General features: G+C 41.1%; 1 protein-coding gene across 1 annotated transcript in view; it reads left to right on the forward strand.

Annotated features, from left to right (window-relative positions):
- Nucleotides 1-26,408, forward strand: part of ABHD2 (abhydrolase domain containing 2, acylglycerol lipase) — a 1,158,770-nt gene that overhangs the window by 495,709 nt on the left and 636,653 nt on the right. The window contains 1 exon segment of the mRNA XM_044078196.1: nt 10,417-10,510. Coding sequence (XP_043934131.1) covers nt 10,417-10,510 — 94 coding nt within the window.

A 26,408-nucleotide genomic window follows, 5' to 3' on the forward strand; every position in this document is an offset into this window, starting at 1 on the left:
GTCAGTTAAAACATGTTTGGAAATATTAAGTACATTCGTATAATGTTTATTTACTTTATCACTGACATGAAAAGTTCTTCCAAACTTGTGACCCCTATGTTTTCTTCCGGCTCTATGTTTCTTACCCCTAAAGGGTGTTGTGATGTTCTACCCCTTTTGGCATTTGGAGAGTCCCCAATTGTGGATATGTCTGTATCTGTAGTGGAGGATTCCTCCCCAGATGTAATGTAATTTGAACCAGTTTTCTTAAGAATAGACCTAGGTCTTTTTTTCCGATTGAAGGGCACATTCCTGGTGCCTTGGGCAAACCTGACACCCTTCTGTGATTCGAATTGTCTGCCCTTTTGGTAGTCTTCTTTGTCCCGGGCAAATTTGTGTAATTTCTTACTTTTTAAGCTATTCTCCAAAGTGGAGGCCTCCTTGGCTAGTTTGTTCAAACAATCCTGAAAACTACTAGTCCCCTCATGCTGTTTGAGTGAGTGGCAAGTTTTTTCAACCTGCTCTATATTATTCTTAATAATTCTCTCATAATAGGATGACAATATGTTGACCCTAGCCATCGCCGCTTCTTGTTGCGCTATTTGCCACTCTTTAATTAGAGTCTCATCTGGATTAGCCACAAGTGGTTGTATTTTGCATCTCAAACCCCTTGGGGTTATGTTTTGTATTTGGTAGGCTTTGAATAATTTGTGATGCCAGATATTAGTTCTCAATGCCTTAATTTGTTTTCCAAGTTTGTGGAAAGAATTTTCGCAACCGTCAACTGGATCAGTCCTGTTCAGATCATGGGTTTCATTCTGGTCAATGCCAATCCCAAAAATTTTTAAATCGTCCTTATCGGAGCACAGGCCTAATAATAATTTTTCTAGATCCATGACAATTGGTTGCAGTAGCTTTATCCACAATAGGCTGAGAATATGAATTAGAATTCAAAGCACTAGGGTTGTTAAAACAAGCCAGCCAAGGAGAAATTAATGATTGGTCTGAAGCAATTCAAATCACAGAAGGGCGCAGGCTAAAATGAAATAGGAGCAAAACATATAATTTCCTTTTGGTCAGAAGACCAGGGAATCCGTCTGAGGATCCTCTGAAATCAAATCCAAAAATTGTAAATAATATGTTATATTGTCAATCATAAAAATTGTGAATAGTAAGCTGTGTTATCATAAATCATAAATGAATTGTATAGATTTCAGAAGTTGTATAATAATGTAGAGCCAAATTGAAAAAGGGTCTCAACCTGTAATGTGTTGTCTTAGTAGTATTGTGAGCAAGCTAGTCAAATATGCGTATCCAAAATCTGCTGTTCACTTGTTAAAATTCAATACCCAGAGGAAGAGTTTGACATGTGTAGGGGGGGGGGCGGTTATAGCATAAAAAACCTTATATAATGCCAAAAAAAGGAAAAAGAAAATTGTTAGCAAGATATAACAAACTGTAGTGAGCTGTACTTATATCTGATAGATCTAGATATTAAATATAGGTGGAATCCTTTGAGTAGGCAAGTCTTAATGTCTTAATGCGGTTATAGCATAAAAAACCTTATATAATGCCAGACAAAGAAAAAAGAAAATTGTTAGCAAGATATAACAAACTGTAGTGAACTGTACTTATATCTGATAGATCTAGATATTAAATGTAGGTGAAATCCTTTGAATAGGCAAGTCTTAATGTAATTTCCACCTCAATAGGTAGTAGTCCTGAATGGATTTTAAATAAATCTCTGTACCTCAGTTGGCCCACAATTGACAAAAGTGAAAAAAATTGTATATAAATCTGTATTGTCTGTCAACCAACTATAACTTCAAAATTAGTCAAAGAACTATCCTAAACCTCTACATCCCAGTTAGCCCACAATTTACAAAAGTGGAAATAAATATAAATCTGTGTTATCTATTCAGCCAACTGCAAAAATATCCCTAATATATAATTGGGGCCAATGATATTAAATTGGTTACGAAGAATATGTTTGTGATATAAATCGTTGTTTTAAATAGTATCGGAAACACTGAGAATCACACATAATACATCTGTATAATCTGTGTATAGTTCTTGTTGAAGCTAGATATCTCGCCAACCCTGATAAACAGTTTCCACGTTTTTCAAAATTGGCACCTTGCCAGCCCAGATAAACAGTTTTCACGTTTACAAAATTGTGCCCTATGAAGAGAACCCACTTATCCACGTTTTTCAAAATCGGCACCTTGCCAGCCCAGATAAACAGTATTCGTGTTTATAAGATAGTACCCTGTGAAGAGAACACACTTATACACTCAATAAGTTGGAATAGTTGAGCCAATAGAGCCCAAAAGTTATGCTACCCGATACTGTTATATTCTTAAAGTGAAACCCTATAAGATGTTATCAGAGAACTGTAATGAGTCTCTGCACTTCAATTAACCCACAATAGACAAAATTGTAATATTTATAAGTCTGTGTTGTCTTTCAGCCAACTACAATATATCCCAAAGGATATATCCAACAAATGAAGCCAATGGTATTGATTTGGCCCCAAAATATATTTCCGTTATTTTGTCTAAGTTTAAATGGTATCAGAAACACAGGAAATCATGCATGAAATATAAGAAATGAATATATATAGTCTATCTATAATAATTGTTATTGTTAAATAACTTGCCAACCCTAATGAACAGTGTTCAAAAAATGGCACCTTTTAAGAAAAACACACTGTAATTATTTTGATTTTAAAGCTGAATGACTTGTCAACCCTGATGAACAGTTCTAGCGTTTTCAAAATGGCACCCTATGAGAAACATACTTATACACTTAATAAATTAGAATCATTGAGCCAAAGAAGCCCAAAAGTAATACCACACGATACTACTGTTATGTTGAAGTGAAGCTATTCGAGATGTTAACACTTCCCAATTTAAGAGCTGAATAACTTGCCAACCCTGATAAACAATTCTAGCGTTTTCAAAATGGCACACTATGAGAAACACACTTGTACACTCAATAAGTTAGAATCATTGAGCCAGTGGAGCCCAAAAGTAATACTACACAATACTGTTATTATGTTGAAGTATAACTAATCAAGATGTTAACACTTCCAAATTCAGTTTGTTTAAAAGGATTCATATGTAATTAAGTTCAGTAACAAAAAATGAGCAAGTTAAGTCTCTTATCTTTCAAAGAACTGTCCTGATGCATGAAAAGATGCCCTAAAGTCAAGTCGCTATGTTCAAATAGCTTCCCAAATTAGAATTTTCCTTTAGTTAAGCAGGAAAAAAATGGTGGTTGTTAGTTCAAAACCATAACCGTCTTTGATCCCAGAAGAAACGAGGCGCCTTATATAATGTGTAGTTGTCCCAGACACGAATGTACGTGGATATGACGCCAGGACAATATTCCTGTAGTTGTAAAAAGTCTTCTGTATTTGGTAACTTGGTTAGGTAAACAAACAGAAATATTATATTAAAGAGTACCTGCTTAAGTAAATTCTTCTCCAAAGGAAAATGTAACGTCCAATATGATCCTCTTCGCCCAATATAATGGAAATTGGTGCGCCGTGCACAAGATTAAGGGGCCCAGAAAACACAGAAATGCTGTTATATATCCATAGCGTGATAGGCCTTGATTCCAAATTAGAGACTGCTATTGAATGGATAAGCAATCATGAAGTAATGTTGTTATGCGATTAGCCTGAAGAAAGGGCACACTTAATAAAAGAAATCAGTACCTGTATAGACAAGTTGTTCCCAAAATAAAAAATGGCGTCCAATGCGATTCCTTTCTCCCAGTATGGTAGAAGTAACACGATGTACATAAGACTAATAAGCCAAAAGTCAAAAGAAAATGGTGTTACATGTCCATAGGGCAATAAATTCCAAGTTGAAAAACGCTCCTCGATAGGTAAGCAGATGTAAAGTAATGATATCTTGCGATCGAACTCAGGAACAGCACCATAGATGAAAAAAATGTTTGCTCATGAAAACCCGAACAGAATGGATGTATATTTGGTTGTAAAAATTCAAAAATCAAAAAGATGTCTTGAATATCCTTTGTATCTCGAGAAAAAAGGCTCGACAGATACAGAGATGTACAGCTACCAAGTTGAGGACTCTCCAAATGCCCACAGCCAGCAAGCAACAAACTGTAATGTAAGGATATAGCTAGCAAGTTAGGCTGGTGCCAGGCAAGCGAGTATGTTAGTCCCAAACAAGAAAAATGCCAGCACCTCGGAGAGTCAGACAAATAAGTTTTATTTGACTTCAAAAAGCAAGTAATTAGACCGGTTTCAGCTCAAAGCTTTCCTCAGTAATACATTGAAGTAATTGTAAGAAGCCCTTATATAGCTGAAAAATGTAGATTCATGACATCATTTCCTGTAATTAATTAGGCATAAAAATGTTATAGTAGTAAGAAGTCACAAATAATACATTATTGAAATATCATCCATCTGTAAATGAGTTTACTATCAAAATATCAATATGACATAACTCTGTAATAAAACAGAAAATAAAAAAAGAAAATAAAAAATCAAAGAAAAGAAAATAGTGATTTATACAATAAGGATTGAATTACTTACTGCAAAATCATAACTTGTCATTTAGCCCTGGGGGAAAAAGTCCCCCTAGTTTAATAATCCACCTTCTCTCCTTTGGAGAATAGCTTAAAAAGTAAGAAATTACACAAATTTGCCCGGGACAAAGAAGACTACCAAAAGGGCAGACAATTCGAATCACAGAAGGGTGTCAGGTTTGCCCAAGGCACCAGGAATGTGCCCTTCAATCGGAAAAAAAGACCTAGGTCTATTCTTAAGAAAACTGGTTCAAATTACATTACATCTGGGGAGGAATCCTCCACTACAGATACAGACATATCCACAATTGGGGACTCTCCAAATGCCAAAAGGGGTAGAACATCACAACACCCTTTAGGGGTAAGAAACATAGAGCCGGAAGAAAACATAGGGGTCACAAGTTTGGAAGAACTTTTCATGTCAGTGATAAAGTAAATAAACATTATACGAATGTACTTAATATTTCCAAACATGTTTTAACTGACGAACAACATGCACTATTGAATAAAGGACTCGGTTTTATCCCAGGTTTCTTTATTGATGAGAGCACTTTTGTATCTGACATCTTAGAATTTTGCAGAAAGATTAACCTAAAAATATTTTTTCAACAGCAGGACGCACATAATGACACTCAAAGATCAACTGACTTCAAATTTCATAAATCCTCCTTTACACCCCCAATGGACAAACATGTTTCTGTGTTCCAACAGGCTGTTATTAAAGATTTACATTTTCATTACAGCTCCACAGACATTATGCACAACAATCTTTCCAAACAGGAACAGTTGGCGCTTACACAACTTAAAAACAACACTGATATTGTTATTATTCCAGCAGATAAAGGGGGTGCGGTTGTGGTTATGGATAATGATTATTATCTGAGTGAAGTCAATAGACAACTATCTAATCACCACCACTATATGAAGATGGATATTGATCCAACACCTGGTTTTCAAACTGAAATTACTTTATTTCTCAAAGAGGCAGTAGAGAATGGTATAATCTCAGAGAAAACAAAGAAACATCTGACAGTTAAAGATCCTGCCAAACAATATCTATATCTTCTACCAAAGATTCATAAATCTTTGGAACAACCACCGGGTAGACCAATTGTATCAGGCATTGGCTCACTAACTGAACCTCTTTCAGCCTTTCTTACTGAAAAGTTAAAACCATTATTAAAATTCATTCGTGCTAGAATACAGGATACCACGGAATTCTTGAAGATTGTCACTGATACACAGCTAGACTCGGACTGGCTTATGTGCACTTTGGACGTATCCTCTCTATATACCAGTATCCCTCATTGGGCTGGCTTAATGGCATTGGAGTTTTGGCTATACAAAGCAAATCTATATCCACCAGGAATGAACACACTAATATTATGTATGGCGGAACATATTTTGACCAAAAATGTATTCTATTTCCAGCAGGATTGCTATTGGCAATTACAAGGAACAGCCATGGGAGCCTCCTTTGCGCCCATCTATGCAGATCTGTTTATGGGATACATAGAGGAAACAATCATTTATGATCCAATGCACAACATATACTTACCGGAAATAGACATATGGAGGAGATACCTGGACGATTGTTGGTTGGTTTGGAAAGGAGGCCATGAATATCTTGGGGAATTTTTGGAATATTTAAATGGCAATATTTGGGGGATTGAATTCACTGAAGAACATCATCTCAATGAAATTCATTTCTTGGATGTCCATTTGAAAAGACAGATTGACAACACACTGCAAACATCTGTCTATAGGAAATTTCCCCAGTACAACACTCTCTTACATGCCAACAGTTTCCATCGAAACATATTACCAAAATATTCCAAAATCCCAATTCATGAGAATAAGAAGAATATGTTCCTCGCAGGAAGACCTCACCAAATATCAACAGGACTTAACCAACAGATTTTTGTCCAGAGGATACTCATCACAAATCATCAACTCAGCGGTCCAAACCTGTGACTCCATACCTAGAGACTCTCTATTGGAATACAAGAAAAGTAAGAAAACTGGGGATTCCGAAGTATGCAGATTGGTCACCACCTATGGCCGTAACAGTAGAAATCTTATTAATATTGTCAATAACCACTGGAATATACTTAACTCGCACCCCCTTTTAGAAAACTATTTAGGAGAACGTTGTTACTTCTCTTACAGAAAGGGCAAATCCTTATGTTCCCATTTCTCTCATTACAAAAAAACATCCAAAATTAAGCAGGACAATTACACACAAAGGACACTTACTGGAGACAAGCTGATTGGGAACTTCCCCTGTGGCCATTGCAGCTTTTGCAATTACATTTTCAAAACTACGAGTTTCACCAGTAAAAACACAGGTCAGGTATATGACATCAATTTCTTCGGAAATTGCAGCTCAGATTGGATAATCTATTTAGCCACCTGTACATGTCAGGCATTCTACATTGGCCAGACATCAAGGCAGTTCCGCATTAGAATTTCAGAACACTTAGGGGACATCAGAAACCACAGAATTACCAATGCACTTTATAAACATACAACTAAACATTCAAATGCAAGATTTACCTTTACCATTATTGATCGAATTTTGGGAGATCGCTCTTTTAAATCAGGATGTACGATATTCTTAATACAAAGGAGAGAAGGTGGATTATTAAACTAGGGGGACTTTTTCCCCCAGGGCTAAATGACAAGTTATGATTTTGCAGTAAGTAATTCAATCCTTATTGTATAAATCACTATTTTCTTTTCTTTGATTTTTTATTTTCTTTTTTTATTTTCTGTTTTATTACAGAGTTATGTCATATTGATATTTTGATAGTAAACTCATTTACAGATGGATGATATTTCAATAATGTATTATTTGTGACTTCTTACTACTATAACATTTTTATGCCTAATTAATTACAGGAAATGATGTCATGAATCTACATTTTTCAGCTATATAAGGGCTTCTTACAATTACTTCAATGTATTACTGAGGAAAGCTTTGAGCTGAAACCGGTCTAATTACTTGCTTTTTGAAGTCAAATAAAACTTATTTGTCTGACTCTCCGAGGTGCTGGCATTTTTCTTGTTTGGGACTAACATACTCGCTTGCCTGGCACCAGCCTAACTTGCTAGCTACATCCTTACATTACATTTATATGTTGTCACAGGACAACTTCCAGGCAGATTTTCTAAGCAGATCAAGGGAAGACCTACACAGGTCAAACTGTGTGTGTGTGGGGGGGGGGGGTATTCCTAGATGTAGTCCACAAATTGAGTATCCCACAGATAGACTTATTTGCCTCTACCCACAACAAGCAACTTTCTTTTTCTGCTCTAAGACTGCTTGTCCTCAGGCATGAAAAATGGATGCCATGTCCTTTCGTTGGAAAGGGACATTCCTGCATACCTTTCTTTCACTTCCACTTCTCCCAAAGTTCTTGCTGAAGATCCAGGTATACACCAAAGATTCTATTGGTGACTCCCTTTCGACCAAGACAGCATTGGTTATCCCTTCTCTACAATGTAGCAAGGGGTCATCACCATTGCTATCTTACAAAGTGGACTTTCTCACACAACAGAAGGGGCTCTCTTCTTCACCCCAGCTTGTCATCTCTCAACCTGACATTATGGATGATATGATTCTGATACCTTTCGGATACCACTATTCAAAGATTGTGTTTCAGGTTCTCTAGAAGGCAAGGAAACCTACTACCCAGAAGTCTTGCATAGCTAAACAAAAAAGATTTTGTGCATAAATGGGACCCTATACAAACAGGTACTCCTATCTTATTTGTGAGAGTTATTAAAAACAGACTTGGCATTCTCTTCCGTCATGGCACACCTTGTGGCCATTTCTGCTTGCTTACCTCTCGATCCTCCCTTTATGTCAAGACTAGGATGAAACATTTTTTGAATGGTGTACTTCACCTTAAACCAACTGGAAAAGCAATTCCACCTCCTGGGACATTGTCATTGTTCTTGAAAAACTTAAATCTCTCGCACCATGAGCCAGCAAGCTTTGCTTCTGTCAAATTCTGTAATTCTGGAAAACCATGCTCTTAGTTGAGTATTTGAGCTGCTGACCTTGATGGCATCCCCTCTCTTTGTTATCTCCCATAAAGGCAGGGTGTTATGGAAGGTTAATCCTGCTTCTATGCCTAAAGTGGTAAATGAGCTAGTGGTAAATGAGCTATCTTTCGGTCAGGCCACTCAATATGCCTACTTTCTTTCCAAACCTACAAAATAGGGGAGAAAGAATCTTGCACTTACTAGATGTACATAGCTCAGATTTTACTTGGACAAGACCGTGTCTTCTCAATAAAACTGACCAGTTTTGTCTCCTTCCAAGAAACCAAGCTCAGTAGCCCAGTTTCAAAGTAAATGATTTCCAACTGGATTTCTAAATCTATCTACTTTTGTTGCACACTCCATGGCAAGTCTTTTCCTTTACCAGTGAAGACAGAGTCTACCAGAGCAAAGGGGGTGAACTCAAGAGCTATCCTAGAAGTAGCCACTTGGTCCCCTGTGCATACTTTTACCAGGCTTTACAGAGTAGATGAAGTCTCCAAATGTAGAGATGCTTTTGCAAGGTCATTCCTTGCTGGACATCTTGACAGCTCTCCTGTGTTTCATCCAACCACCCTTTACCCTACTTGAGCTTTGGGAATCACCCAATGGTTTGGAATACTGGAACACTGATCTAAGGATGGACATGGTACAGTTGTGTAAAAATGTATCATAACAGTAGATGTTCTGCTGATGACTGTTGCAGTACTCCTTCCCACTTAAACCCATGTCTCTTTCATCTAGATTTTTTACTTCTCTGTGGGATCAAGAGAGAATCATCTTCTGGCTTTTCTCCCCTCTTAGCTAACCTGTTGCTCTAGTTTCCTCAGTTGCCTACAGGGCTTTTGGCTTGGAGGTAGCCTAAAGTTTTTTGTTCATACATCCACTTGTATATCCTTATGGTGGTGGGCTTAGGTTATATGTATGAATGTATGGAAGGTTTTGGCTTTGCTAACCCAACTGTATGTCCAGGTTATCTTGCAAGATAGCCCAACAGTTTGGAATACTGCAGCAGTGGTCAGTAGAACATCATCTGTTATGGTAAGTTCTTACAGAACTGTACTTTTCCCATTGGCTATTTGTTGGTATTTTAGGTCACGTCTGTCCCATGTAAGAAGATGACATAACATCTACATTGCATTTATGGAAACCAATAGTTTCATTAAGGTAATAAAACATTCTAATGTACATTGGTGTGATGTTCCTATATGGGGTCACCTGAAACTCTACATTGAGTGGCAGCCCATTCGCTGGAAAGATTAGATGGCAGGAGGTATTGGTGCACTGTCACACAAAGTGGAAGTAGTGCAGGAAAGGCTGACACTAGGTCTATATGATTACATGAAAAGCTGTGTATAACATTTACTCATGGACACTCAATTTGTTTTTCATGAGGTGAAATCTGGGAGTTATAACCATGTTTTTTAAATTTAATTGCCATCCGTTTCTGTGATTTCATTATAATTTTCTATTGCATCTGTATGTAAGCAAAATTAAAACAAATTCTAAACAGTCAATAAGACAAGCTGACAGTATTATAAGTAGTAAATATGATAAAAAATATAGACTCTGGTGAATGAGTGCTCTGGCCTACAATATTAAATTATGTAAAATTCCCAGTATGTCCTTCAAGGATGCATCTGCAGTCCTTACAAATGGGTTGTCCTGTCGTCAGGCAGCCCTTCGGTCGGCCGGATTCCAAAGTCTGGGTCTGGCCTCGGCTGGTGTCGCACTTCACCCAACGTCATAGCGGCAGTTCTTCGGGTATAAAGGCATCAACCGACGCCATTTTCCTCAGTCTTTCTTGCCGCGTGGCGCCCGAAGCAGAAGCTGTTCGCAAGTGCCGGTCGGTCAGAACCAGAGATTACTACTACCGAATACTTCTACTACTACCGAAGACTTCTAAAAAGCTAAGTACCCCGTTGGGGACTCTTTCTTGCCTCAGCCGATGTCAGAAAAAGTGAATAACTGTTTAACTTGTGGGAAACAAATACCTCATAAAGATTTCCACTCTTACTGCTTACCTTGCTTAGGCCCAGACCACGACGTAGCAGCTTGTTTAGCCTGTGCTTCTTTCAACCGACGAACGCTTAGACGTCGGTCGGAATTTGCTGAAGAGTTTTTCGGCTCCGATTTTGCTTACATTATGCCGTCGGATCCTCCGACTACGCAAATTTCTAAAAAACGCAAGGAAAAGGACCGACACTCGCGGTCCGCGGTTTCGGCCGAAACCGCGGTTAAGCCAACCGCAAGTGTCTCGGTTTCGGCTGAAAGAGTCCACGGTTCTTCCTTCGGCCGAAAACTTGCCACTTACCGAGGCCTCATCCAGCTTGGCTGAATCTGCTACTGAAATCCCACCTGCTCTTGCAGGTTCACAGGATTTATCCGATACTATCCCTTTGGATATTTCTACCCCTGCACGTGGAGCTGCTAGGCCTCCTGCATCCATGTCGATTAAGGCCTTTGCCAGGGCTAAAGCAGCAAAAACTACCAAAACTGTGCCTGCTAAGACCCCCTCTCACAGGCCCAGTTCTAGTTCACAAATGCTTAGTCTAGCAGAGGATCTCATTTCTTTGATCCGGGGATCCCAACCACATCCAGACAGGGCCTCTCACCCACCTCCAGAGAAGAGGACTAGAGTAGAGCCCCCTGAGCCAGTTTCTTCAGATGGCTCCTCTGATGAATCAGATAATTCAAACCCTCCAGAGGCCCCCTTTTCTTCTTATGAGGACTCTGATGCAGAAGAGTCCATTCCTTCTGCCTCTCCGCCTGAGGAATTTTCTTTTGGGGAAACCTTGCATGCTATGAGGGAACAATTTCAATGGCAGGGCCAGGATTTTTCAGACACTAGGAAAAGGCTTAGAACCTTCCTGCATTTGCCACAGCATAGGCCTTTAGCCATTCCTCCAGTACTTACTGTTGTGGATGATGCTTTTAATGATGCTTGTACTGCTCCTGATTCTCTTCCTCCGGCCCCTGCTAAGCCCGATAGGTACTGCAGGGTCCCGGACACACATTATCATTTGTATAAGGCTTCCTTTGCAGATCCCGAAACTATCTCCCAGGGACCTAAGGCTGTAGCAGCTACCTCTGCCAAAAACCCCCTCCCCTCTGAAAGGGAATCCAGGTCCTTAGAGAGATGGGGTAAAAAAGTTTACACTTCTGCTACTCTTTCAGCTAGGGCCTTGAACTGTCAATTCCACATGATTCAGTATCAAGAATTTATGTTAGACCAGTTAACTAAAAAGCTGTCCTCAGATGAACCATTAGACAAAAAATCTGTTCAGGAAATGGTACATAACATTCAGCAGGTCAGTAATCATTCCTTAAAATGCGGCTATGATGCACTGGAAGCTTCCTTTAGATCAGCCATGACTGGCACAGTGATCAGAAGACATGCATGGTTGAAAGAGCAGGCCTTACCAGATCATGTCAAATCAAAGCTACTAGATGCTCCCATGGACAAGATCAATTTGTTTGGCTCTCCTGCACAACAGGTGCTGAAGAAGATGGAAGAGAAGGCAAAATCTGTCCAGACAGTGAAAGATTTCTTACAGGTCCAACCTCCAAGGTTTAGCAGGAATTGGCCCTCCAAAAATTGGTCCTTTCCAGACACCTCCAGAGCTCAGAGAGGCAGAAACAGGCGCTCAAGAGGCAGAGGTCAATCCAGAGGTGCCTACAGGGGACGTCAGTGGCAGGCTAACAACCAGCGAGGTACAGCCACAGATACAGCCACCACCACTACTACAGGACAATCACAGTGACTTGGCTCTGGCACCACCTACCAGGGAACAACTAGAAGCACCCTTAGGCAGGAAGCTAGCCTTATTTTCAGTAAACTGGCATTACATCACAGGAGAGAAGTGGATTTTGCAGACAATAGACCAAGGTTACAGGTTTCACTTCCATACTCTACCAAGGAAGAGAGGAATGCCAAACCTACCTCCAAATCAAAAGGCAGAAGCTCTAAAACAAATAACTCACTTACTAAGCATGAGAGCTGTAGAAAAGGTACCATCTATGGAGCAAGGACAGGGATTTTACTCCAGTCTCTTCCTGGTACCAAGAAAAGAAAACCAATGGAGACCTATTCTCGACCTGTCCGCTTTAAACACATTCCTCATTGTCCCAAAATTCAAAATGCTGACCCTACAGCAGCTTCTTCCCATGCTGGGCAAGGAGTCTTGGCTGGTAACTCTAGATCTCAAGGAGGCATACATGCACGTCCCCATATGACCAAATTGCAGAAGATACCTCAGATTTCTTGCAGGATCAGAGCATTATCAATTCTCAGCATTGCCCTTTGGCTTATCTACTGCGCCCAGAGTGTTCACGAAATGCCTGGCATCAGTAATTGCTCATTGTAGGCTTCAGGGAATCCAAATCTACCCTTACCTGGACGACTGCCTGTTACAAGCGGACAACAAAAACAAACTAACAGAAGACTTGAAAAGGGTCATTTATCTACTGCAAGCCCTGGGATACACAGTCAATATAAAAAAGTCAAGGCTGACACCATCCCAAAGGATAACCTTTTTGGGTGCAGAACTGGACACAACAAGACAAATGGCATTCCTAACAGTAGAAAAACAGGAGCAACTCCCTCTCTACTTCTTGGCATTAACGAAGCAGAACCAGCTAACAGCAAGAAAAGTCCTGCAAGCCTTGGGTTACATGGCATCCTGCATAATATTGGTTCCACATGCCAGACTACATATGAGAAAGTTACAGTGGTACCTAAGGAATTTATGGTCTCAGCACAAGCACAGCCTAGAAACCCAAATTCAAATAATCCCATGCCTGAAACAAGAATTCCAATGGTGGGCTCAGGCCTGTCAATCAAACAAAGGACTGCCCTTCCACAGCACTCAACCAAGCCAGACAATCACAACGGATGCCTCAGACCTCGGTTGGGGGGGCGCACATGCTGGACAAGTGCATACAAGGCTTATGGACTCAAGACCAGCTGCACCTACACATAAATCAAAAGGAAATGCTGGCAGTAAAACTGGCAATTCAGACATTCAGACCATTTCTTCAACAAGGTCCACTGTTGATAAGGAAGACAACACCACAATTATGTGGTGCATCAACAAACAGGGAGGCACACATCGTACCCTCTATGCCGGATGGCAATGGACCTCTGGAATGTGGCCCTGAGCTTCAACATCCAGTTACAAGCAATTTTTGTGCCAGGAAAAGAAAACATTCTAGCAGACATACTAAGCAGAACTGCCACGGATGCCCACGAATGGATGCTGCATCCGGACATCTTCAAAACCATTACAAGACAGTGGGGGCTACCAGAAATAGACTTATTTGCATCCCCACGCAATCACCAACTGAAGAAATTCTGCACAAGGACGTACCACCCACTTGCTTGGAAAGTGGACTCCCTATCTTTCAGTTGGAAAAACCTGACAGCATATGCATTCCCACCACTTCCTTTGATGCACAAGGTGCTATTGAAAATCAAAGAGGACCGTCCAAGGATCATCCTGATAGCTCCAGACTGGCCAAGGCAACATTGGTACCCATTACTGAGGAGCATGTCTCGGGAACAAATATGGACTCTACCTCTAGTTCCCTTACTGTTAACACAGAACAACTACAACACCCTGCATCCAAACCTGAAAACACTGCAGCTGACTGCCTGGAACATTGCATAAGACCAAATAACCCAAATTTATCCCAAAGGGTTAAAGACATTATCTTGGAGGCTCGCAGACCCTCAACAAGAAAAAATTATTCAGCAAAATGGAAAAGATATCACATTTGGAGTACTACAAAGGGAGAAAATGTGTCACTGGTAAACATAGCTAACATCCTGGAATACTTGGCAGAGCTCTTCCACAACGGCCTGTCCTATTCTTCCATTAAGATTCATGCATCAGCTATTTTAGCAGAATACAACTTTGATCCTCCAGTCTTCTCACATCCTCTGCTCAGGCAGTTTCTGAGAGGAATTAAAAATGTAAAACCACCTAGGAAGGCACCATTGCCAGCGTGGGACTTGAACTTCGTGCTAGAAAAGTTGACACTCCCTCCTTTCGAACTTTCTTTCCTTTGCTTTTGTCAGATAAAGTAAACAGACTTACAATACTTATCATGGAAAACTGCTTTCCTGCTTGCAATCACTTCAGCAAGAAGGGTATCTGAGCTACAGGCATTAATGGCAGTACAGCCCTTCCTGATCTTCCATCAAGATAGAGTGTCCATGAGAACAAATCCTACTTTTATGCCAAAGGTGGTCTCCAGGGTATCTTTAAATCAAGCTATCCATCTACCTACATTCTTCCCCAACCCACAGAACAGGGGGGAAAGACTGTTGCATACCTTGGATGTACATAGACAACTACGCTACTACCTGGACAGGACCAAGGGCAATAGAAAAACTGACCAACTACTGGTAGCATATGCAACAGGAATGGAAGGAAAAGCAATTTCAAAACAGACCATCTCTAAGTGGATAGGAAATTGCATTAGATTTTGTTACTCCTACCATGGGAAGAAAACTCCAGAAAACATCAGGCCTCACTCTACAAGGGCAACAGCCACTACCACAGCTTTTTTACGAGGAGTGGCTACCAAAGACATTTTAGAGGCTGCTACTTGGAGCTCCGTGCATACATTTGCCAAGCATTATAATTTACCTTTATACTCCAGATCCCGAGCAGGCTTTGACTCTGCTGTTTTGCAAGGGATCTTAACTACACCATAATCTTATTTCTCCTCCTCTCCCAGTTTGGCTATGGTATTCTACCCATTTGTAAGGACTGCAGATGCATCCTTGAAGGACATAGTACAGTTTTGTACCTACCATAAATGTAGATGTCCGATAGGCATGCATCTGCAGTCAGGATTACCCACCCTCCTTCCCCTCTGTGGTACTCCTAGGGTATTTGCCCATCTTGTAGCTAGCTGGGGGAATCTATTATGGTGTATTTGTTTGTATATATGTACATACATGCTTATTTTTGTTTGCTCTCTACTATTTGGAACCATTTGCATTTATCCAAATTTAGCCTTCCTAGAGGGCACCTGGCATCTGGGGCAAGAAACACTGAGGAAAATGGCGTCGGCTGATGCCTTTATACACGAAGAACTGCCGCTATGACGTCGGGTGAAGTGCGACACCAGCCGAGGCCAGACCCAGACTTTGGAATCCGGCCGACCGAAGGGCTGCCTGACGACAGGACAACCCATTTGTAAGGACTGCAGATGCATGCCTATCGGACATCTACATTTATGGTAGGTACAAAACTGTACTTTTTGACAGTCCAAATGGAAAACCAGTGATCTTCATGTTTCACTGTTGCAGCCCTGACTATTGACATTTCCTGCCGTGAAAGCCCTCAGCTGGCCCCAACTATCAGAGAAATTTCTTTCCAACTTCAAGACTGGTGGATGCCCTGACCAACGTCAGTACATTTGGGTGTAAAGGTAGCCAGCCCGTGTCATGATACCAGTGTTTTCTTGCCATGGAGCCCACAGCTGTATTCAAGTGTGTCGGTCTGTCTACACCAGAGAGAGGTGTCATTGGACAAGATAAGTACCTCATTGAGGGAAACTTTCTTTCCTTTGCTTTTGTCAGATAAAGTAAACAACTGTCTCCATTGTGGAAGGCAGATCCTACACAGAGACTTTCATTCCTTTTGTGTTATTTGCCTAGGCCCAGATCATGATGTCACTGGTTACTGGTTTTATACACATTTCAATGCTAGAAAAATTAGGCATAGGGCAGAATTTCACACCAAGTTCCCTGGCCAGCAGTCTTCTCACTCGGCTTCCATGGCATCTGTCAGACATACCGAATCTGGTCTGTCTAAGCAAAAGAAAGAAAAGAAACAAAAGCTTCGGTCATCAGATGATAACTAGTCACAGCCTGCTTCTCCCTCCAGGCTTGTAATTGTTGAACAAGGTGAAGTGCTTTTGCAGCCCCCTTCTATTTCTGATCTAGTGACTCGGGCCTCTGTCGAGACCCTTTTGGAGTCTGACAGTTGGCTCCATCCACAGCTACACAAGCCACTGACATTGGCTCGTTGGTTGGGTCCAGGGCTGCTCTGCAGGCCTTGACTTCTAAGGAGCATGTTCCTCCTAGAGATTCAGCAATCCGGCCTTGGCCTAAGCCAGCTCCGTTGCATTAACTTCAATCTCAGGAGACAGGCATCAGGGTGTCAGATGCCCTTAGGACTAAAGTCTTAGCCACCCCTTAGAAAGCCTCTGTCCCTAGGCCTTCAGTCAGGCCCTCCAGCTCCATTTCTCAGGAGTCACAGCAGGATTTAATCAGGTTAGTAGTGGACCTGCTCTCCATTGTCAGATCTAGGCAAGATCCAGGGATTACTTCTGGGAAAAGAGATGATCCTCAATTTCCTTCTGAGGAAGATTCTGAAGTTGAGGACTCTGGGTCTGAGAAGGGCCCTTTCTTTATCTCCTGTGAGGACTCAAGACTCTGAGGAAATCCTACCTTCAGCCTCACCTCCTGAGGATTTCTCTTTTGGAGAGACCCTCCATGTCATGAGGCAGCATTTTCAGTGGGAAGCTCAGGACTATCCACAGACAAAAAAGAGGGTTAGGAAATTCCTGGACTTACCTGAACATAACCCAGTGGTTATCCCCCCATTCTGGAAGTAGTAGAAGATGTCTTCCAGGAATTTTCCTTTAAACTTGACTCCCCCCACCTGCCCCATGTAAGCCAGGCTGGTTTTACAGGGTCCATGATTCCTATAAATATCTTTACAAAAACCTTACTGCTGACCCTGAAGTTATCACTCCAGGACCAAAAGGCACCAGAGCCAGTTCCTCTACGAACCTGCTTCCTACAGACAGAGAGAGCAAGGAACTTGAAAGGTTTGACAAGAACGTTTATACATCTGCCACCCTTGCCATGAGGGCCCTAAGCTGTCAATTCCATATGATTAAGTACCAACAGACTATACTAGAACAGCCTAAATAAAAGGCCTCCACCCTTGAAGACAAAAATCTCGCAAAAGAATTGACTGACCTCTGTCATTCCAGTGCTCAGGTAGATAAAGACATAAGACATGCAACACATAGTTCTCAAAGTCAGTGTGCTAAACAGTCACAGCCCTTAAGGCCAAACACAATGCCAGACACACTTGTTATAGGTGACTCCATAGTCAGACACACTGACGTCCCACTCACCAGACTGAACAAGGAAAAGATCACAGTAAGCTGCCTGTCAGGCGCTAGAATCCGCCACATAACACAAGCACTCAGGTCACTCCACAGCAAGTACAAGTATGACTCAGTCATTGTCCATGCCGGTGTGAACGACCTGAGGCACCTCCCTGGACTACATGAAAAGAGACATAGAGGAGCTCTCAGATTATGTAGCCCAGGCCGGTATGACCCTGACCCTGAGCAGTATCCTACCCTCACCAAGAATGATGCCACAATACAGAGACAAAATGATCAGCTTTAATAATTGGCTTAATTACTGGTGTCATTCTAAGGGGATCCAATGTCTGTCTGCCTGGGATGACATGCTCGACGAGCCACGCTGCTTCGCAAGGGACGGCTTGCACCTGTCACCCCTGGGCCTCCGGATATTGGCAAAGGCTCTTGCCACCCCCATAGTGCCTTTTTTAGGCAAGGCTCAAATGATAAACCTACCGCCCTAGAAAACAAAAATGGAGAAAAACTAAGGTTAATACTGCTCAATGCCAGAAGTCTAAACCTCAAGATGCACGCCCTCGAAGCCCTCCTCAGTATGGAGAACATCGATGTCTGTGCTGTGACTGAAACCTGGTTCAAGGCTCCTGAGAGCACCCCAGCACTATCAGGTTATACCTCATATCATGCATTCCGGCCCCAAAATCCGGACCGAACCACAAAAGGAGGGGGAGTATCCATATTCATAAAGGATACCCACACCTCCAGGTTAGTGGCAAAGTACGAAGCATCGGAGACCATCCAGGTGCAATTAACCATAGGTAAAACTGCCCTACAGTTTGTAACATGCTACAGACCACCTTCTCAAACTCAGGAAACCCACACAGCCTTCCTGAAGACACTGGAGAGTATGAATGTCTCTCCAAACACCATCATATTGGGTGACTTCAACTACCCAAACATAGACTGGGAACATTACTCAAGCCCCAACACCCTAGCCCAAAGGTTCCTGGAGTTCATAAACTCAAATGCTATGGAACACCTAGTCACCATTCCCACAAGAGGAGAAAATATACTAGACCTGATCATCACAAACATGGGGACAAAATGCTCCACACCGAAGTATATCCCTCATTGGTGAGATCAGACCATAAATTAATCTCACTGGAGATCCACATCCCGCCCCCACCCCAGCAAAAGACCACAGTGAAGAACTTCTCAAAAGCAAACTTCACACTTCTTAAGACTGGAGTGGTATCCTTCAAGGCGCCCGAGCCAGTGGAAACCACAACCCACGATGCTGAAACCCTTACAAATGCCTTCTATGAGCACCTCCAGGAATGTATGGATCAAGCAATCCCTAATAAAATCAAGACCCTTTCCACCAAAGGCAGGCGCCGGTCTGGTGGACCCCAGCCATAAACAAACTCTACAACAAGAGGAGAAAGCTACTACATGACAGAGCAAAATCCCTAAAAGGGAAGGCATCTCTGATCAATACTAGCAAAAAACTACGATCACTCATAAAATCATCCAAGGCCAACTTTGAGAGAAAAATCGCTAATGACACAAAAGACAATCATAAGGCCTTCTTTAGCTATGTTAGAAACCTGGGTGGAAACTCCCAGATATGCTCAGAATTAGTCCAAAAAGATACAAAAATCACTGAACCCACAGACATTGCCAACATACTGGCAGACAGGTTCAGTGCAAATTTCTCCGCTCCCTCCCCCCCAAAAGGAGAAATATCTATCCCACCAGAGTCTAGCCTCCCAAACATCTCAGATACCCAGGTGAGAGCTGCTCTCTCTAAAGCAAAAAACACAGCATCAATGGGACCGGACGGTGTCCCCGGCTGTGTGCTACCTAACTCAATGAGGAACTAAACCCACACATAAGGCTGCTGTTTAATCTTAGCCTTACTACAGGATACGTACCCAAAGAATGGCGTACGGCAACTGTGGTCCCACTCCACAAAGGCGGTGCTTCTACGGACCCTGGAAATTACCGCCCCATAAGCTTGACGAGCCTTGTCTGCAAAGCTATGGAGAAGATTATAATGGAACTCATAAATAAAGACATTGGGGACCTACAGACACTGGATCCTACCCAATTTGGCTTTGTCAAGGGCAGATCCTGCCTCTTGAACTTGGTCGACTTTTTCGAAACAGTCACTAAGGCCATTGATGAGGGTAAGGCAGTTCACACAGCCTACCTTGACCTAGCAAAAGCGTTCGACACAGTACCCCACTCGGACATCATAGAAAAGCTCACCAGCTTAGATGTAAACCCATATGTCACAAGATGGGTTGCAAACTGGTTCAAGGACAGAACACACAGGGTTAGAGTTGCTGGTGCCATGTCAGACTCTAAGCCGGTCACGAGCGGTGTCCCACAGGGCTCAGTCCTGGGCCCCCTCTTGTTCGGCATTTATTTTTCTGAAGTGCAGGCAAACATAGGAGGATTGTGGCTGACAAAATTTGCAGATGACTGCAAACTGGGCACCATAATTGACACTCCATCAGACACAGACATCCTCCAGAAAGGTCTCATAGAAATGGATAACTGGTGCCAGAGCCATGGCCTTAAGCTAAATGCCAAAAATGTATAGTCATACCCTTTGGGAAAAACAAGGTAACCTAATTACCACATAGGTGGTAATCCATTAAACACGGAAGAGGTTATCAGGGACCTGGGGACCCAAGTTGACAGTAACCTCTCTTTTGACACTCACATTGCCAAAGTGGTTAGGAAGACCTTCTACATTGCCCACCTGATCATGAAGGGATTCACATCCAGATCAGGAGAGGTCATTGTACCCCTGTACTCTTCACTTATCAGACCAATGATTGAGTACAATGCCCCATTCGGAATGTACCTTACCCGACACCTGCAGCAGTTGGAAAGACCCCAAAAGTTCCTCACCAAAAGGATAAAGGGGCTCAAACATATGTCATACGATGCCCGACTGAAGAAACTCCAGCTCTATTCAGTCGCATACCGCCTGCTCAGAGGTGATCTGTGCCTGACATACAAGGCCCTGTCCAACCCGGAATTAATGGACATGCTCCACCTCAAAAATCCAAATCCACCAGAGCCACGAGCAAGAAACTTAAACCTCAACACGGATATAAATAGGACATGCTGGAGGGACAGATTCATCACCCAGAGACTCCCTACACTATGGAACAGAATCCCAGTCCATGTGAGGCAGAGCCCCTCACTGACTCTGTTCAAGAGAAATCTTGACGAGTGGATGGGAGATCGTAGGTTTACCCCGGGAATCATCTCTGTATCACTGCTGGACAGAGGCACAGCAAACTAATGGGTATAGTATTCTCATCCTAAGGGGTGGTGAAAGCCACACACACTCTGGCTAGGCTTATAAATGCCCTAGGGCAGATAGCCTAGTATGAACCTATGAACCTATGAACATTCCCTCCATTGTGGCTATGATGTCATGGAAGCATCTTGCAGAGCAGCTACTACTGGATCTATTATTAGGAGAGCCAAGAGACCTGCTTGGCTCCGACAGCAAACTCTTCTGAAACATGTCACGTCCAGCCAGTTGGATGTCCCCCTTGACAAGGAAATTCTGTTTGGGCCCAAGGCAGAAGAAGTCTTTAAAAATGGAGGATAAGGCTAAGACAATGCAGACAGTAAAAGATTTCTTCCAAGTACAGCTACCCAGGTTCAGCACAAATTTTCCAGACAAACACTAGTCCTTTCCCACCCAGCCTAGGAGTAGGCAGGGGAAACCTCAAAGGGATAGGCCACTCAGAAAGAGGCAACAGTCACAAAGGGGCAGGCAGTGGGCCTTAGAGGCACCTAGGCAAGGGAGTTCTAGATCCCAAACCACATCCAGAGAGCAGCAATGATTCAACCGCCCCTCTGCTACCCCCCCCCAAAGTTAGAAGGAAGGCTGTCTCTTTCCAAACATACCTGAACCCTCATCACCTCAGACAGATGAGTTCTAGACATTATTGCAAATGGTTACAAGCTCACTCTCAAAGAGCTTTTAAAATACTCAGGTTATCCAGATGTCCCCCAAAATAAAAAAAAAAAATAAAAAAAGGCTTTGGCTCAAATCCAGATACTGTGTTCACAGGGAGCAGTAGAACCAGTTCACACTGCCCAGTAGGGAAAAGGATTCTATTCCAGTCTCTTCCTGGTCACCAGAAAGGAAGGCTGTTGGTGTGCCATTTTGGATCTGTCCAACCTCAATCAGTTATTCTTAGTGCCAAAGTTCAAAATGTTAATACTCCTAAAACTGCTGCCCATCATATCCCCCATGCTCTCATGGTCTGTCTAGACCTAAAAGATGCTTATGTGCACATCCCTATTCAGGAGTCCTACAGAAGATTTCTTCACTTCAGGAGAGGATTCAGACACCGTCAGTTTTCCTCACTGTCCTTTGGCTTATATACAGCACCAAGAGTGTTCGCAAAGTGCCTAGCACCAGCAGTAGCCTTCTGCAGAACCAGAGGGATACAGACCTATCCTTACATGAACGACTACCTCATACAGGCCACAGATTGGCCCAAGCTCCTCAAGGATCTCAAATTCACCCTGGACCTCCTTTTTTCACTGGGGTTCACAGTGAACCTACAGAAGTCCCACACTTCACAAGCAAAAATGATTGTCTTCCTGGGGGCACTTCTGGACTCCTTGGAGGCACTTCTGGATGCCTCTCTCCAAAAGTCTTTCCTCCCTCCAGAAAAAAGTCTCCTTCCTGATCAGTTTCTTCCACAGGATCCAGTTGAGAAGCTGCATCTCAGCAAGGGAATTTCTTCAGGCCCTCTGATGTATGGCCTCAAGCTTCCTCATGGTTCCCCTTGCCAGACTACATATGAAGAAACACACCAAACAGCCAGTAGGACCAAATCAATTATAGCAATTATTCAATTAATCAAACAATTAACCTCAAAATGAATGACTCATATATTTTCTTATCATACATACCCAATATATTAATTTAATTCCCAAAATTACTAAAACTTTAGTATTAAATATTATATATCTCATAATATATAATAATTTCTTATAAAATGCTTTTCAAACCGGACTAAATAAATTTTTTTCCACGATAATCATATTTTCATAAAAAGGAAAGAACTTAAAAGAAATATTAAATAATAACCTTTTTACCAAAAGAATGGATTATGCTTCAAATGTTGGTTCTTTTAGATGTAATTCTTGTAGTATTTGTGACAGAATTATTAACATCAGATCCATTTAACACCATGCATTACTTTAACTGCAGATCTAGTGGTGTTGTTTATATATTAGGGTGCAGTTGTCATAATATGTGGTACATTGGGCAAACTAAAAGAATGGTGAGACTGAGAATCTTAGAACACTTAAGGGACATTAGGAATTCAAGTGTATTTAGTCAAGCATTTTGTGAGATACATGAGGGAAAATCTGACAGTTTAAAATTTAGTATATTAGGCAAACCTCATTGCACAAAGGGTGATAATATTTGTGATAAATTGTTAGAACTTGAAACTAGGATGATTCTGAAGTTTAAGACATTAAGGCCTTTTGGCTTGAATTTAGAATTGGGTATTTGAAGAATTAATTTATTGTTCAAATTGGTAAAATGCAATAATGTTCAATTTGCATGTTAATATTTCATTGTATTTTGCAATTCATAATTCACATTATAAGAAATTATATTATATTATGAGAGATATATAATATTTAATACTAAAGTTTTTAGTAATTTTGGGAATTAAATTAATATATTGGGTATGTATGATAAGAAAATATATGAGTCATTTAAAATGATTTAAAAGCTTTTTCCCTCCATTTTTGAGGTTAATTGTTTGATTAATTGAATAATTGCTATAATTGATTTGTATATAAAGACTGTTATTTTTGTAATGTATTGTGACCCATTTTGTTTGGTTACATATGAAGAAACTCCAGTGGTACCTGAAGAATGTCTGGTGCCAGAGCTTTACAGTCCCTAGAGACCAAGATCCCCCGCCTCAAAACAGAGGTCACATGGTCGGTGTAAGCTTGCTCCCAGAATTGGGGCCTCCCCTTCAAAATCTCCCCTCAGGCTCAAACCCTAACCACAGTTGCCTCAGACACAGCATGGGGGGGCTCACTTCCAGAACTTAAACCCAGGGGAAGTGGGATTCTGGATCCATGGACACATCAACTGGAAGGAACTCATGACAATATTAAAGGGCCTATTAGCCTTCAAGTAAAACTGGGCCCCAGGTGTCCTCTTAATCAAGACAGACAATACCACAGTTATGTGGTACATAGAGAGTGACACGTTCTTATCCCCTTTGCCAACTAGCAGTGCAAGTCTGGGAAATAGCTCAGTCTATAGGATTTCACCTGATAGCACAATACCTTCCAGGAGTTCAAAATGCTCTGGCAGGCGATCTCAGCAGAAACTTGATAGACCCTCACTAGTGGCATTTCACCCAAAAATCTTAAGACCTTAACTCAAACATGGAGAATTCCATAGGTGGACCTCTCTGCATCCAGAGAATGCACACCTGCAAAAATTCTGTACCAGGAGAAAACAGGAGACAACTTGGAAAACAGATGCCTTCTCCTTCCCTTGGACAAAGCTTTTCATTTATGTATTTCCCCATACCCCTTCTTCCTCGGATTCTGCTCAAGATAAGGTCCCAGAGCAATTCTTATAGCGCCAGACTGGAACTCGCCAACCAGAGCCCACAGCTGCTCCCTCAGAGAGTAGATCTCCTCACCCAGAATGAGGGAAACATTGTACACACCCCAGTCTGCAGCATGGATGATTGCACAACAAACCACAATGGTGTTAGCCTAAGTAAAATGGTGCTAGACATAGGCCTAGCACCAGAAAATCCTACTAAGCTAAGTGGAAGAGATTTTCTGTTTGGTGCAAAGATCAACCTAGACTCAAAATCAGCACATTTCCAGTATCCTGGATTACCTGATTAGATCTCCTCACCCAGAATGAGGGAAACATTGTACACACCCCAGTCTGCAGCATGGATGATTGCACAACAAACCACAATGGTGTTAGCCTAAGTAAAATGGTGCTAGACATAGGCCTAGCACCAGAAAATCCTACTAAGCTAAGTGGAAGAGATTTTCTCTTTGGTGCAAAGATCAACCTAGACTCAAAATCAGCACATTTCCAGTATCCTGGATTACCTGATTGGCCTGTTGAATCAGGGACTATCTCATTCTCCCATTAAAATCCATGTCTCTGCCATCTAGCATATGTGAACCACACGAATTGAAGCCAACAAAGTAAACAAACCTGATGTGCTGAAGTTGAATCACTGCTCGTACACCAAGGATGCTGACTGAAGATTTATTCTTTACACGAACACAACACAGTAATAAATGGTTTAGCGCTTTCAACTGTATCACAGTCTTCCTCAGAACATTTAAAATACTACACATCCTCCTATATATACTCATCAACTAATTGATTAAATACATAATTATTTAAAAAGCCCGCCAAATCCTTAAAGGCATACGTATCAATGCATGAGAATGTAAATATAAATATAAATACATATACTGGGAATCCTCCACTAACATAAAAAATAGATGAAATCATTCTTAATTACTGATATGAGGTGCCATGATATATATGTGTATACTAAACTGTACATATAAAATCATTCTTATAAAACTATGCATATAAACATACATACATATATGCAATTACATATATAAGCTTCCTATAGCACATTAATATATGATATATAAAATAAATATCTAAAAGTACTGTACTAATTAAACTATGGTGTTATAAAACATGCTATCATCATCATAAATCAGTGAGTTGATAAACTGCATATATATGAAATCTAAAAGTATAACAAAATACATCTTACATTTAACCTATACAAGGGCTAAAAAAGGTTTAATACTTATAAATTCATTTAAGCCGGGTGTTCTGGTGGAATCAGTAAAGATTTGCCACCTACTTTCATACTGAGCCAGCTGCATTTTCCAATTCCCTCCATATGGTACACTCGTCACCTGATCAATTATTGAAAACAAAAAACTAAAAACAAAAAACTATGGTCATTCCCTTTGTCTAAGATGTGTCTATACAATGCATTTTTAGTATCACATTTCTGTATTTTATATTGATGTTCATATATTCGCTTTTTCAGCTGTCTTTCTGTTTTTCCTATATAATGTGCGTTGCATTTTTTACATATCGCTATATATACCACCTGTTTCGTGTTACAATTACCCGTCCTACATTTAATGGTGGTATGACCAATATCATCCAACTTAATAGTCTTAGCTACATTAATATATTTACACTGTTGACATCTTCCACATTTAGATGTACCATTAAAAATGGAAAATGCAGCTGGCTCAGTATGAAAGTAGGTGGCAAATCTTTACTGATTCCACCAGAACACCCGGCTTAAATGAATTTATAAGTATTAAACCTTTTTTAGCCCTTGTATAGGTTAAATGTAAGATGTATTTTGTTATACTTTTAGATTTCATATATATGCAGTTTATCAACTCACTGATTTATGATGATGATAGCATGTTTTATAACACCATATTATAGGTAGAATAGTTTAATTAGTACAGTACTTTTAGATATTTATTTTATATATCATATATTAATGTGCTATAGGAAGCTTATATATGTAATTGCATATATGTATGTATGTTTATATGCATAGTTTTAT

This window comes from Protopterus annectens, chromosome 7.part0, assembly GCF_019279795.1.
Source record: "Protopterus annectens isolate FY-2018-M chromosome 7.part0, PAN1.0, whole genome shotgun sequence".
NCBI lineage: Eukaryota > Metazoa > Chordata > Ceratodontiformes > Protopteridae > Protopterus > Protopterus annectens.